At 47.8% G+C, this 15742-nt stretch overlaps 1 protein-coding gene across 1 annotated transcript in view; it reads left to right on the forward strand.

Annotated features, from left to right (window-relative positions):
- Window positions 1-4028: 4028 nt before the first annotated feature.
- LOC121587270 (ABC-type oligopeptide transporter ABCB9-like) overlaps window positions 4029-15742 on the forward strand; it is a 32279-nt gene continuing 20565 nt past the window's right edge. Inside the window, exons 1-6 of the mRNA XM_041904185.2 lie at window positions 4029-4784; window positions 8010-8124; window positions 8312-8442; window positions 9369-9574; window positions 9736-9933; window positions 10195-10323. Of these exons, the coding sequence (XP_041760119.2) occupies window positions 4079-4784; window positions 8010-8124; window positions 8312-8442; window positions 9369-9574; window positions 9736-9933; window positions 10195-10323 (1485 nt within the window). The 5' untranslated portion in view covers window positions 4029-4078. The remainder of the gene's footprint in view (window positions 4785-8009; window positions 8125-8311; window positions 8443-9368; window positions 9575-9735; window positions 9934-10194; window positions 10324-15742) is intronic.

The raw sequence follows: 15742 nt of genomic DNA on the forward strand, positions 1-15742 counted from the left end.
CCAAACAGGTCAGGGACAAAGTTGTGGAGAAGTACAGATCAGGCTAGGGTTATAAAAAAATATCAGAAACTTTGAACATCCCACTGAGCACCATTAAATCCATTATAAAAAAAATGGAAAGAATATGGCACCACAACAAACCTGCCAAGAGAGGGCCGCCCACCAAAACTCACGGACCAGGCAAGGAGGGCATTAATCAGAGAGGCAACAAAGAGACCAAAGATAAGCCTGAAGGAGCTGTAAAGCTCCACAGCGGAGATTGGAGTATCTGTCCATAGGACCACTTTAAGCCGTATACTCCACAGAGCTGGGCTTTACGGAAGAGTGGCCAGAAAAAGCCATTGCTTAAAGAAAATAATAAGCAAACAGGCATGTGGGAGACTCCCCAAACATATGGAAGAAGGTACTCTGGTCAGATGAGACTAAAATTGAGCTTTTTGGCCATCAAGAAAAACGCTATGTCTGGCGCAAAACTCTCATCACCATGAGAACACCATCCCCACAGTGAAGCATGGTGGTGGCAGCATCATGCTGTGGGGATGTTTTTCATCGGGCAAGGACTGGGAAACTGGTCAGAATTGAAGGATTGATGGATGGCGCTAAATACAGGGAAATTCTTGAGGGAAACCAGGGATTCCAGGGATTTGAGACTGGGACGGAGGTTCACCTTCCAGCAGGACAATGACCCTAAGCATACTGCTAAAGCAACACTTGAGTGGTTTAAGGGGAAACATTTAAATGTCTTGGAATGGCCTAGTCAAAGCCCAGACCTCAATCCAATTGAGAATATGTGGTATGACTTAAAGATTGCTGTACACCAGCGGAACCCATCCAACTTGAAGGAGCTGGAGCAGTTTTGCCTTGAAGAATGGGCAAAAATCCCAGTGGCTAGATGTGCCAAGCTTATAGAGACATACCCCAAGAGACTTGCAGCTGTAATTGCTGCAAAAGTGGCTCTTCAAGCTATTGACTTGGGGCCAGAGCATATGAGCGGAGTGGAGCGGTGAGAATCTCAGCTCCTCGCTCACGGAGCTGTTCACCCCTCCGCTCCCCCCGCTCAAAGCCACATCAGGCCAGTCCGCTCATTATCGCTCAGCGCTCAACGCAGTTTGCATCGCGCTCCACTAAAATCGCCCCCCGCTCACTCCAAAAAAGGAACAAAATCTGCATGTATTTCACTTTTAGCTTAAACCACAGCCTTACTTTATCTCCCCGAATTTGTTGCATACAGACTCATCTCGGATTATCCATTCTGTCTTGAAACGGGGATCTAACACTGACGCTAAAATGAGATGTTAATCAGTATAGTATATTCCATAGCGAATTGACACGTTGTTTGCCAATGTTTCTGCAAAAGCAGCGATGCCCATTGGAAGTGCAGCGTGAGTGTAATCGGTGAGCAGGGATTTGATTTATGTGACAGCAGGGAGGATCATCCCCAGGTTCCCCAGCTCCTTCTGCATTTTGTCTGTGAGGTCTGCTAGTGGTGTCAGCACACTGACAAGGTGCGTCAGCTGCCGTACTTGATTCAGGGTGATGTTAGCAACATTAGACTTGAGTTTGTTTTACCATAACGGGTCTTTTTTGGAACAACCGGATGAACGACTGAATCATCCGCAGCTGGCTGCTCCATCGAATGGCGCAGGCATTTGTGGGGCGGACACCTAATTGGTCGGTTTCCTCTGTGCTCTTGCGTACACTTTTCACCAGGTGCCCGACTTTCACTAACAGCCTATTAATGTTGTCGTGCTTGTTAACAGCGTTTTTGATCGCCAGCTGAAGCATGTGAATGGGGCATCTCAGATGTAAATTTGACAAAGTTAAGTACTGATTTATCATAGTTTCTTGGGGGAGTGTAGCCCGGTTGAGCTGCGCTGGCGAAGTGTTGCATCCCTTCGCGTTCTCCTTTACTCAGCGGTTCATAGTCCATGAAAATCATTTCAAAAATGCTACATCCAGCTCTCTTTTTCTCTCCCTTGTTATGGTTGGGCCTTTGCGTGCAGTGAATAAACTTTTGAATTCCTCAACCCTTTTCTCTTGTTGCTGCTGCTGCTCCTCTCGCTCTATAAAATACAAATTCATGGACGACACAAATTAAATTAAACAGATGGATTCTGGGTCAGGCTTGAGCATGCTTCAGACTCGTGGTGTGAGCGAGCGAAATTGGAGCGGGACATAGGGCGACGCTCCGTCCTTTTAAAAATGCCGCTCTGCGCTCTGTTCAAAATCCGTCCGCTCCCGCTCCACGCTCGCTCCCGCTCCACTCCGCTCATATGCTCTGCTTGGGGCACGCTCAAGCTATTGAATAGTTATGCACGCTCAAGTTTTCTGTTTTTTTGTCTTATTTCTTGTTTGTTTGACAATCAAAAATATTTTGCATCTTCAAAGTGGTAGGCATGTTGTGTAAATCAAATGATACAAACCCCCAAATAATCCATTTTAATTCCAGGTTGTAAGGCAACAAAATAGGAAAAATGCCAAGGGGGTGAATACTTTTGCAAGCCACTGTATATGCTGCCACCGGATCAGCCACAACAGGCAGGTGCATGCAGAGTTGATATTAGCTAGCTAGTTAAACATACTGTAAGATGCTTCGCATGTCACTCATTATTGAACATAAAATTAGAACATTCATGCTAAGCTAGCATTGGAAGCTAGGCTATCTGTTAGCTAACCCTCTACTAGCATAAGCCTAGCCCTAGTTGACACGAAAATATGAAAGTGAAGATCATAATTTAATCAGATGACAGATTTACCACAAAAAAAGATAATCATCCTCCTTGCAATAGTGATTAGTGCAGTTAAATCCTGAACAAGCTATGTTTGCCCTTGCTATCAACACTGTATCCAAACGACTCTGAAGAACAAACGCTGGAAATTGGAGCCATCAGAGATCATAAAAATAGCTCTGATAGCGTTTACATCAGCCTGTAGGGCGGGAGGAGACGGCAACATCTTTCCCGCAGGCTGCAATGACCATAAGGGTTTCTCTTTTCTTCTCTACACAGGATTGTGAAGTCAAAACTAACTGCCGGTAGCAACAAAATTATCCTCATAACTTCGCTGTGTGTGATTTTAAAGTAATCGGTTCAAGGACATATATCTGGTGAAATAGAAGCAAGTATTAATACATGATTGTGTTCGGGAAATGTTTTTATATCCACGAATATTGACCACGAAGATCGCCAAACTCCCATTGACTATAATCGAGGGATCCTGTTTTCTGGAAACAATTGCCTGCAGTACCGCGGCAGTTGGCCTTGAACTTTACATCTTCAATGCGAGGGCGGCAGTCGTTCTCCCCTGCTTCTTAGACTTGCTGTCAATGGGAATTACAGAGCTTTAACTCACATTTCTATGTGAATTTGGTCGGTTCACCCAAGAAGTTAGATATTGCAGCTTTAAGACTGTAATGATAAATATTACTTTCACTTAATGCACATTTTCAGTTCTTCTGTTTGTCAAAATTCTCTCTCTCCTCACTCACACACACACACACACACACACACACACACACACACACACACACACACACACGCACACGCACACACACACACACACTCACTCACTCACACACTCCCACACACTCTCTCTCTCTATTTTGAATAAACCTAATAAAAATAACAATGTACAGGTCTGGTTCTCTATTTGCCCGCCAATCCCATCCTTGCATTATCTTGTGGGAGGAGCCTTTCACACCATGACTATTACCGGCTTCCGTAAACACTAAACAATACGGGATGAAACAAGAATGCGACAGACGTCGAGAGACTGGTCTATCGCCTAAAATATAACCAATTACTGTATCAAGGAAAGCTGTTGAGTAATCGAATATCAGAGAAAAGACAAGCAACGGTAGGGAAATGTGATAAAGTAACGCAAGCCCTTGAAACCTGATGTCACAGGCGCATTAGTGATCACGGTAGGCATACAATTCGGGTTGAATTCAAAACTATAGTCTGAAAAAAACCTTTATAGTACCCTATTCATATCTTGTAATAGCAGCTCTATTAAAACTTGTTTCTCCCTAGACTTTTTGACATTACATGACACTACACCCCTGATAGACTGAAACAGAATGGGGGTCATAGTAGTGGTGAGCTGCATCTTGGTATTCATCCTTGTGGATGTTATTGTCACCACTGTCATGTACTTACACGGATCCCAGACTGCAATATTCACAGAGGATGGGCAGAACTTTGACATTCTCCACTCCGTCCTGGACCTCTGGGGTACTGTGCTGGTCAGAGTCTGCCTTCTGCTGGGGGCCTCCATAGGCGTGTTATGGAACAGAGTGGACGGTCCACGCAGGGTCTCTGCCCTGGGGACCCTGACTCTCCTCATCTGCCTGACCATCAGTACCTACGCCTTAGCCAAGCTGCTGATGCTGTCGGAGCAGGGTGATCTGGTGCACCAACCCTGGCTCCTCAGCCTGTTCTCCTGGACCTGTGTGTCAGCGCTGGGGACTGTGCTCCTCTGGAGGCTCCTGGGAAGGACTCCCAACACTGTTACTGAAGGAGAGGGAGGTGGTGGTGGTGGAGGAGGAGGAGAGGGGGGCTGTGAGGAGACTGAGAGGCTGGTGGAGACAGCTGGAGAGAATGGCACTGAAGAGGTGGAGGAGCAAGGACAGGAGCATGGGGGGAAGAAGAGGAGGAGGGCAAGCAGGAAAGGGACACAGGACCAGACGAACTCAGGGGCCACACTGGGGCGTCTGCTGTCCTACTGCAGTAAAGACGCTGGGCTGCTCTCTGTTGCCATCCTCTTCCTCCTCATCTCTGCTGTGTGTGAGTAACTCTGACCCCTTATTTAAAGGTCATGGCTAGAAGGGATGCAGCTAATGTCAAAGTGATGTCAAAAGCAGTGGCGTGTATTCATGGATGCCAATAGCAGCCAGGCTTCCCCCAAAAATGAACAAGAAAATAACAAAAAAACATACAAAATAATGTATCTTTCGTCTCTGTGTTTCCTTCAATTCGCAAGAGACTGAATGTATCTCACCGGAGAAAGCATCCAAGCGAACGAAACAGCGCCCCTCTGTCTCAGTATGTGTAACGTATCTATCTGATGCTGTCTGGTCAGAAAGAGTATGACATTGTTGATGCCCGTAGCATTGAATGGCAAGGGAAGCCAGCGAGCATTTGGCCTCCTTTGATAAAACATTAAAAATAATAGCCAATCAGTGTTGAGCTAAACTGAGTGAGCTCAGCTGTGAATGGTCCTGGCGCACCAAAAAAAAAAGTGTAAAGGGAAGCCAGTTTGTATTTGGCTTCAGACCAATCACATCACAAGCCAACCGTCATTATTGACAGAAAAAAAACTTTGTTGCATCTCCATTGTGTTGTTGTCCTCCAGTTGCTAGCTAGCTAGCTAAAATCGTCCCTTTCCTAAATTAGCCATGGACGGAGATAGGGATTTGGACTGGATTATAACATCCAATGATTATAACGGCGATTCTGATCCAACCATTAATTCATACATTGATGTGCCCCTGGCCTGAGAGGATGGAAGTTCAACATATAGCTATACATAGTATGCTAATGTTAACAAGCTGGCCTGGCGTATCTTTGCCCATGAAAGGAAGTTAGGCTAGCAAGCATGTATTTTAGCCAGGTAGCCTAGGACAACAAAAACTAAAAGTGTGTACTGTATGACAGAGTCATAGACCGTTTAGGCAACATGAAAGAGGAGTATGGCATTGGCGTTTCTCTACAAGTAGGGTGAGTCAACATGTTTTTTCTACTTGCATGCATGCACACACACACACACACCACACACACACAGAAATCAGTACATTTACATTGACATTTTAGTCATTTAGCAGACGCTCTTATCCAGAGCGACTTACAGTTAGTGCATTCATCTTAAGACAGCTAGGTGGGACAACCACATATCACAGGCATAGACAGTACATTTTTCCTCAATAACGCATCTGTCAGTAGAATCAAAGCTGGGGGGGTGTCGCCACCTGGGTGAAAAAGGGGGGAAGGAGAAAAGTAGTTGAGCGTCATCCGCATAGCAATGATAGGAGAGACCATGTGAGGATATGACGGAGCCGAGTGACTTGGTGTATAGAGAGAAGAGAAGAGGAGAGGGCCTAGAACCGAGCCCTGGCGGACACCAGTAGTGAGAGTACGTGGTGCAGATCCTCTCCACGTCACCTGGTAGGACCGGCCTGCCGGGAAGGATGCAATCCAAGAGTGTTGCAGAGTCTGAGACGCCCAGCCCTGAGAGGTTGGAGAGGAGGATCTGATGGTTCACAGTGTCGAAGGCAGCAGATAGATCTAGGAGGATGAGAACAGAGGAGAGAGAGTCAGCTTTGGCATTGCGGAGAGCCACTGTGACACAGAGAACAGCAGTCTCGGTTGAGTGACCCATCTTGAAGTCTGACTGGTTAGGGTCGTTCTGAAGATAACGAGAAAGTTGATCAGAGACAGCACGCTCAAGTACCATGGACAGCCACATCATATTACGTTGATTGGACTAAATTGTTTTTGGTATCTTTTAGTTGTCACTATTAGACTAAGCATGGTTGATTAGATGATGTTGAAATAGTGCTGGAATAGTGGAGGCAACTCCTGTTTTCTTTGCGGTTAGGTTCTAAATCAATAGTTGTTTAGTAGTCCGAAAATGTCGGAAACATTACCTTGCTTGACCATGCTGTAGGTCATGTAACTGTTTGTTACATGCAATATGTTTTGTGGACCTCACCGGACAGATGTTGCTCTCCGGTTTTGTGATGAAACAAAGGTGTGGTTGAATTTATTCTGCCACTGTCTTCTTATTGTCTCAGCTTTAGGCCTATATATCACGGTGTCAAGGCATATGAACTTAAAAGATTATAGAGCAAACAACGCAATTATCACAACACATGTTGTAATATGTTTTTTTTCTGGATTGGCTTCCCCAGTGATTTTACCCACGCACCGCTACTGGTCAAAAGTTGCATGTTAGAGTTGCATCGTGGATATTTTTTTTTATTTGAGCTAACCCTAACCCTTTTCCTAACCTTAACCTAATTCTCCTAACCTGCCACGCTAATTCTGATAACCTGCTGTGTAAGTTCTCCTAACCTGCTACGAAAAGTCATTTCTGACAGCTGCAATCATCCCATCTAGTCAAAACCCTTATTTAAACACAATCCTCAGATGACTAGGGCCTGACCCAATGTCTCACGTTAGATGGCGTTACTTCTACGTGACGCTCGTCCCTCAACCGAAACGGCCTTCACGCTATCTGACATGAGACAATGAAGCCTGACCAGGAACAACTAATGGCTCCTATAGCCTATTACTTGGGCAACAGAGTTCTTCCTGGTAAGTAACATGTCAAAAGGGGACCATCGCGCTCTCCCAGAAGCTTGGCTGGTGCGTAAAACCCACGAATTCAGACAAACAAAAGGTGTAATGGGTCCTCACTCAAAAAGATGTCACATAATGCTTCATTTTTGTATCTTTTTATTATTTTGACTGCATCAGGAATAGTGTACACATGCAGTGAAAAAAAAAAATAATGAAGTAAGCTTTATGCAACATATTTTTTGAGTGTGGACCCATTAGACCTTTTGTTGGTCATTAACATGGTCAGAAAAAACTCAGGGCCCTATAGATGACAAATCAACTTGCTTAATGATCACCATTGTGAGGCATAGACTTTACACAGTGCTGTGTGAGATAGTATCCTATCTACAGTAGGTCAAATGTGTAATAAAGCAGCAATACTAGCTTCTTTGAAGTTTTGTTTTGATCCCAGGCGTTTGTGTTTTACGACGGTGTTACTCACACCAGCATGGTATTGCATTTACAGTTGCAATATGTTTCTCTACTACTCATTAGCCTAACTTACTGTCCATTTACAGTAGATGACTCATGCAACAAGAGTAAATAACGTAAGCATGTTGTATAACTATTGCCCTATTCTTACAAATTTCCCTTCATATTTCTATTTTACACTGTTGTGCTTATTGTTAGCATTTCATAGCAGTTAATGGTACAATGTGTTCCCCTTCATAGGTGAGGCCTTCATTCCCTACTACATTGGGCAGGCTATAGATGGCGTTGTTATTCACAAAAGTATGGAGTACTTTACCAAGCCCCTGATCACCCTTACAGTGTTGGCCTTAGCCAGGTAAGACACTATGAATGGTTGAAGTTGTGTGTGTGTTGTTAACTTTTTAGACTATGTTGTGTGCTATATCTTCTCTGATGGACTGTATCTGTGCTTGATTCTACATTTGAATAGATTATGACGTACATTATTGTGTGCTTGTTGCGTATATCCTTTGCAGTGTTTAATTTCTTGCATCTCTTCTCAGCTCTATTGCTGTTGGAGTACGAGGTGGTCTCTTTAGTCTAACATTTGCCAGACTGAATCTTCGCCTTCGGAACCTTCTCTTCAGGTCTCTGATGTGTCAGGAGATAGGCTTCTTTGATGCTAACCACACAGGTGACATCTCGGCTGTGTACCAAATTGCACCCTATTCCTTTATAGTGCACTACTTTTGACCAGAGCCCTATGGGCCCTGGTCAAAAGTAGTAGACTAAATAGGGAATAGCGTGTCATTTAGGACATTAATTCCCTTTTCCTTTGATCCTCTGATCAGAAGATACATAAAACGCTTGGCAACACTTAAGTCTGCAGGTATAATCTTTACTTAGATCCCCATCAGCTGACACATGACAAGAGCTAGTCTACCTTTTATAGCAAGTTATAATGCTTTATAACTTGTTGTTCATGCTTTATACCTTGTTATTAATGCTTTATAACTTGTTATAAGCATGGATAATACATTTAAAGTGATAATGTCTTATGACAAGGATTATTATACTATGCTACGTCTCTCTATGCCTGCAGGCTTTAAGTAAAGGGTTAAAGTTGTGGAGGAAAAAACCCACTCAGAAGGCAATCCGATCTCAAAATACAGTAAAGCTTTATTTGAACATGCATGGGAAAATGAATTCAACTCGCTCTTTGTTCTCACCGACATTTTATACAGACCCAGGATGGGTGTGGTGTTTCACATGCCATTCGTATGAGTCAGGTACTTCTGCTTATCAGTAGATAGCAGCCCCACAGGCAGTAGACAAATCATACCAAGGACACTGATTAAGAGCAATCTTACAGAAACTAAGAGGAATCGGATGACCTGTCCCTTCTTCAGGCCATATAAGATAACAAATAAAATGTTCCTCTTCCACAAAGTGTAAAAGCTTTTCTCCTGGGCCCAGAGTTTGGTCCCCGTGGCGGTGATCCCGGTTCGGTCCCTGCATGAGCGCTATGCATTGTCTCCCTGCTTCTGTTCCTATCCTGTCATGAAATAATGAAAATACGAAAAGGGTTTAGAAAAATAAAATAAAATGTTTGTCCTCTAGGTGACATCACCTCTCGCCTGTCCTCTGACACTACTCAAGTGAGTGACTTGATCTCTCTGAACATCAACATGTTCCTAAAGAGTATGGTGAAGGGCATAGGGTTCTTCATCTTCATGTTCGGGATGTCCTGGAAGCTGACTCTGGTCACCATCATGGGATTCCCCTTCATCACAGTCATCTCCAAAGTGTATGGGGAGTACTACAAGGTACGCACAAGCACACACACATACAAACACACACACACTTCACTTGTCTTTCCAAACCAAACTTGCCCCCAGCCCATTTATTAAGTTGAAATACTTATGTGTATTAACAGATTAATTCACACAGTATTTAGTTTGTACATTTTCTTGTTAACCATCCTCAGAGACTGACCAAAGAGGTCCAGACTGCCCTGGCTCAGGCTAACCAGGTGGCCGAGGAGACCGTTTCAGCCATGAAGACGGTACGCAGCTTTGCCAATGAGGAACAGGAGGCTGATTCATACTACGGCAGGCTGCAGGTCATGTTTCAGCTGAACAAGAAGCAAGCGTTGGCCTACGCCCTCTACATGTGGTCCAGTTGTGTAGGTATTACCATGTACAGTAGCTACCATCTGTGAGATGATAACTGACTCGACCGGTTAAATAAAAGTGCAATAAATAAAGATAGACGGGGACTGAACGTTGCTCTGACATACAACAGACTGAGATTTAAGGAGCTGCCTCATGTTTTATATATGTCTTGTGTTTTTTGTTGTTGTATCCACTCTATCGGTGCCATACCCTTGTCGTTGGGCACATTCACAAATTCACAAGAGTTTCAAATGTGTTTGTCATTGCTCCAGATCTCAGAGCTTATTCTTGAAGTGGCTGTCCTCTACTACGGAGGTCACCTGGTCGTTACTGAGCAGATGAGTGGAGGGGGCCTGATATCGTTCATCTTATATGAGCTGGAGCTAGGAGAGTGCCTGAAGGCAAGTCTGACTCATTCAAATCTAATCAGTTTATTTGTCACATGACAGAATACAACGGGTGTAAACCATACAGTGAAATGCTTACTTACAAGCTCCTTCTCAACCATGCAGAGTTCAAAATCAGAGGTCCAAAATAGGATCTTTAAAAAAGCAAGGAAACAACACTAGCACATACAGTTGAAGTCGGAAGTTTACATACACCTTAGCCAAATACATTGAAACTCAGTTTTTCACAATTCCTGACATTTAATCCTAATACAAATTCCCTGTCTTAGGTCAGTTAGGATCACCACTTTATTTTAAGAATGTGAAATGTCAGAATAATAGTAGAGAGAATTATTTATTTCAGCTTTAATTTCTTTCATCACATTCCCAGTGGGTCAGAAGTTTACATTCACTCAATTAGTATTTGGTAGCATTGCCTTTAAATTGTTTAACTTGGGTCTGTCAGTAGCTGAGTGTAGATGCGGTGTGGAAATCAAGCGCAGGAAACACGGGCGTTCGTGAACAGACTTTAGTAAACGAAAGCAGCACCAAACAGGCGAACAGCCAACCCAACCGGGAGGCAAAATACAAATTACGCACAATAAACACAGTGCGTAAAACGACGATAGCGCACACAGTGCGGACTCTCGAAAACAACAAAACACGAGAGTAAATACAGAGAGCAACAGCTTGACAAAAAACAATCACACATAACACCTGACCCAACACACGATAACTAAATAGGAAACAAAATCAAACACTAACAAGGGACAGGTGTACAAACAGACAAAACCAAACAAACATGAAACATTGAACGGTGGTAGCTAGTACTCCGGGGACGACGACCGCTGAAGCCTGCCCGAACAAGGAGGAGGAGCAGCCTCGGCCGAAACCGTGACAGTACGGTCGTCCCCGAGGCCGGGATCGGGGGTACTGTCCCAGTACCCCCCGTGACAGTACCCCCCCCGATCCCGGCCTCGGGGACGACCAGGACGACGCGGAGCAGGGCGCGTAGGATGACCCCGATGGAACTCGGTCAGCAGGGACAGGTCTAATATGTCCCTCCTCGGCACCCAGCACCGCTCCTCCGGGCCGTACCCCTCCCACTCCACGAGATATTGGAGACCCCCATCCGGCGTCTCGAATCAAAGATGGACCTCACAGTGTACGCCGGAGCCCCCTCGATGTCCAACGGGGGCGGAGGAGTCTCCTCTATCTCATAGTCCTGGAGTGGACCAGCTACCACCGGCCTGAGGAGAGACACATGGAACGAGGGGTTAATATTCCTGTAATCAATAGGCAGTTCTAACCTGTAACATACCTCGTTCAACCTCCTCAGGACTTTGAATGGCCCCACAAACCGCCGACCCAGCTTCCGGCAGGGCAGGCGGAGGGGCAGGTTTCTGGTCGAGAGCCAGACTCGATCTCCAGGTGCGTATACAGGCCCCTCACTGCGGTGGAGATCGGCGCTCGTCTTATGCCGACGGATGGCCCGCTGCAGATGGACGTGGGCAGCGTTCCATGTCTCCTCCGAGCGCCGCACCCACTCATCCACCACAGGGGCCTCGATCTGGCTCTCGTGCCAAGGTGCCAGAACCGGCTGGTACCCTAACACACACTGGAAAGGGGTTAGTTGGGTGGAGGAGTGGCGGAGAGAGTTCTGCGCCATCTCGGCCCACGGAACGTATCTCGCCCACTCCTCCGGCCGGCCCTGGCAATAAGACCTCAGAAACCTACCCACATCCTGGTTGACACGTTCAACCTGCCCATTACTCTCCGGGTGGTAACCCGAGGTAAGGCTCACCGAAACCCCCAACCGTTCCATAAAGGCTCTCCACACTCTGGAGGTGAACTGGGGGCCTCGATCAGACACTATATCCTCGGGTACCCCGTAATGCCGGAAGACATGGGTAAACAGAGCCTCAGCGGTCTGTAGGGCAGTAGGGAGACCCGGCATGGGAAGGAGACGACAGGCCTTCGAGAACCGATCCACAACGACCAGGATGGTAGTATTCCCCTGTGAGGGGGGAAGGTCTGTAACAAAGTCCACCGAGAGGTGGGACCAGGGTCGTTGTGGAACGGGCAGGGGTTGTAGCTTACCCCTGGGCAAATGTCTGGGCGCCTTACACTGTGCACACACCGAACAGGAGGAGACATAAACCCTCACATCCCTGGCTAACGTTGGCCACCAGTACTTAGTGCTAAGGCAGTGAACTGTCCGGCCGATACCTGGATGTCCAGAGGAGGGGGACGTATGAGCCCAATAAATGAGGCGATCGCGTACCTCGAGCGGAACGTACGTCCGACCCACTGGACACTGTGGAGGACTTGGGTCGGTGCGTAACGCCCGCTCGATCTCTGCATCGACCTCCCCATACCACCGGTGCCACCAGACAAGACTTTGGTAGTATGGGAGTGGGCTCAACGGACCTCTCCTCCGTGTCATACCGCCGAGACAGGGCATCTGCCTTCCCGTTCTGGGACCCAGGGATGTAAGTGATTTTAAACACAAACCGGGCTAGAAACATAGTCCAGCCGGGCCTGGCGAGATTCAGTCTCCTAGCTGCCCGGATGTACTCCAGGTTACGGTGGTCCGTCAAAATGAGGAAAGGGTGTTGAGCCCCCTCAAGCCAATGCCTCCACACCTTTAGGGCCTGTACCACGGCTAACAGATCCCTGTCACCTACGTCATAATTCCGCTCCGCCGGACTGAGCTTCTTAGAATAAAAGGCACAGGGGCGGAGCTTAGGTGGTGTGCCAGACCGTTGTGAGAGGACGGCCCCAATACCGGCCTCGGACGCGTCTACCTCTACCTGGAATGGTAAAGCGGGATCCGGATGCGCCAACACCGGCGCCGAGGTAAACAGGTCCTTCAGTCTCCCAAAAGCCCTGTCCACCTCAGCTGACCACCGCAAGCGCACCGGACCCCCCTTCAACAGAGACGTTATGGGAGCTGCCACCTGTCCAAAACCCCGGATAAACCTCCGGTAATAATTCGCAAAACCCAAGAACTGTTGCACCTCTTTCACAGTGGTTGGGGTTTGCCAATTACGCACAGCTGACACCCGGTCAACCTCCATCTTCACCCCTGACGCAGACAACTGATAACCCAAAAAGGAGACCGACTTCTGAAAGAACAGACATTTCTCTGCCTTGACATATAGGTCATGCTCCAACAGTCTCCTCAACACTCGGCGCACCAGGGCTACATGCTCAGCTCGGGTAGAACTGTACACCAGAATATCGTCTATGTACACGACTACTCCCTGCCCCTGCATGTCCCGGAAAATCTAATCTACAAAGGATTGGAAGACTGAGGGAGCATTCATTAACCCATATGGCATGACGAGATACTCGTAATGACCGGAGGTCGTGCTAAATGCTGTCTTCCATTCATCGCCCTCTCTAATGCGCACCAAGTTATATGCGCTCCTGAGATCCAATTTTGTGAAGAACTGAGCACCATGTAATGACTCCGTCATAGTCGCAATCAGAGGAAGTGGATAACTGTACTTCACCGTAATCTGATTGAGACCGCGGTAATCAATACACGGGCGCAAACCTCCATCTTTTTCTTCACAAAAAGAAGCTTGAGGAAGCGGGTGAAGTGGAGGCCCGTATGTATCCCTGTCTCAGAGACTCGGCGATGTAAGTTTCCATCGCCTTCCTCTCCTCTTGAGACAAGGGATACACATGGCTCCGCGGGAGTGCTGCTCCTAACTGGAGATCTATCGCACAATCCCCCTGTCTATGAGGCGGCAGCTGCGCCGCCCTTGTCTTACTAAACACCAGTGTCAAATCCTCATACTCGGGGGGAATATGCAGTGCGGGCATTTGATTTGGACTCTCCACCGAGGTCGCCCCTATGGAAACACCCAGACATAGCCCCTCACACTGAACAGACCACCCTTTAAGAGCTTTCTCTCGCCACGAAATAGTAGGATCATGGGTAATCAACCAGGGAAGTCCCAGCACCACCGGATACGCAGGAGAGTCAATCAGATAGAGCTGAATCGTCTCCTCATGACCCCCTGCGTCTTCATCCTAAGGGCGCTGTGACCACCCTAATTAACCCAGATCCTAACGGACGGCTATCTAGGGCATGTACAGGGAAAGGCTTATCAACGGGAAGGAGAGGAATCCCTAACTCTACACAGAACTGGCGATCTACAAAATTCCCAGCTGCGCCTGAATCTACTAGCGCCTTATGCTGGGAACGAGGTGCAACCTGTGGGAAACAAACAGGCAAGGTTATGTGAACGACAGAAAGCTCTGGGTAAGTAGGGCGCCTACTCACCTGGGACGACTCCCCAATGCGTGGCCTGCCTTCACCTCCACCGGGGACCTTCCCCAACACCTAGCCGCGGTGTGCCCTCCACGGCCACAGTTGGTGCAGGGAACGGCCCCCCTCGGGTTCCTACTCCTCCGTTCTCTAGCGCCAGCACCTCCGAGCTCCATAGGGCTCGGCTCGGAGGTGCCGGAAGGTGGAATGGGCAACCCCCACCCGGGACATCCACGGGTGGCGAGCAGGGTGTCCAGCCGAATGGCCATGTCGACCAGTTGGTCAAACGACAACGTGGTATCCCTGCACGCCAACTCTCTCTGGACGTCCTCCCGGAGGCTGCAGCGGAAGTGGTCTATGAGGGCCCGCTCATTCCACCCTGCATCTGCCGCTAGAGTCCGGAACTACAAAGCAAAATCCTGTGCGCTCCTCATCCCCTGTCGGAGGTAGAACAGACGCTCCCCCGCCGCCTTCCCTTCTGGTGGATGGTCAAACACGGCACGGAAGCGGCGGGAGAACTCCGCATAGGTAATAGTAGCGGCGTCTATTCTCCTCCATTCAGCGTTGGCCCACTCCAACGCCTTGCCGGTGAGACAGGAGATGAGGGCGGAGACGTTGTCGTGTCCCGAGGGCGGCGGGTGTACGGTGGCGAGGTAGAGCTCCACTTGCAGCAGGAACCCTTGACACCCGGCAGCGGAGCCGTCGTACGCCCTCGGGAGCGAGAGCCGAATCCCGCTGGGTTCCGGAAGGGGGACAGGAGGACTGACCGATGGGGATGGTCCGGTAGGTGGGGGCGTGGGTACCCCGCTGCTTTCCCATCGGTGGAGAGTGTTCATCACCCGATCTGGTTGATCCTGTCCTCCTGCCCACGAAGACGGTCCTCCATGATGTCCGTTGGCGCGGTTGCTCCTGCTGATTCCATGGGTTGATGTGTGATTCTGTCAGTAGCTGAGTGTAGATGCGGTGTGGAAATCAAGCGCAGGGAAACACGGGCGTTCGTGAACAGACTTTAGTAAACGAAAGCAGCACCAAACAGGCGAACAGCCAACCCAACCGGGAGGCAAAATACAAATTACGCACAATAAACACAGTGCGTAAAAGCAGCGATAAGCGCACACAGTGCGGACTCTCGAAAACAACAAAACACGAGAG

This window comes from Coregonus clupeaformis, chromosome 18, assembly GCF_020615455.1.
Source record: "Coregonus clupeaformis isolate EN_2021a chromosome 18, ASM2061545v1, whole genome shotgun sequence".
Classification (NCBI taxonomy): domain Eukaryota; kingdom Metazoa; phylum Chordata; class Actinopteri; order Salmoniformes; family Salmonidae; genus Coregonus; species Coregonus clupeaformis.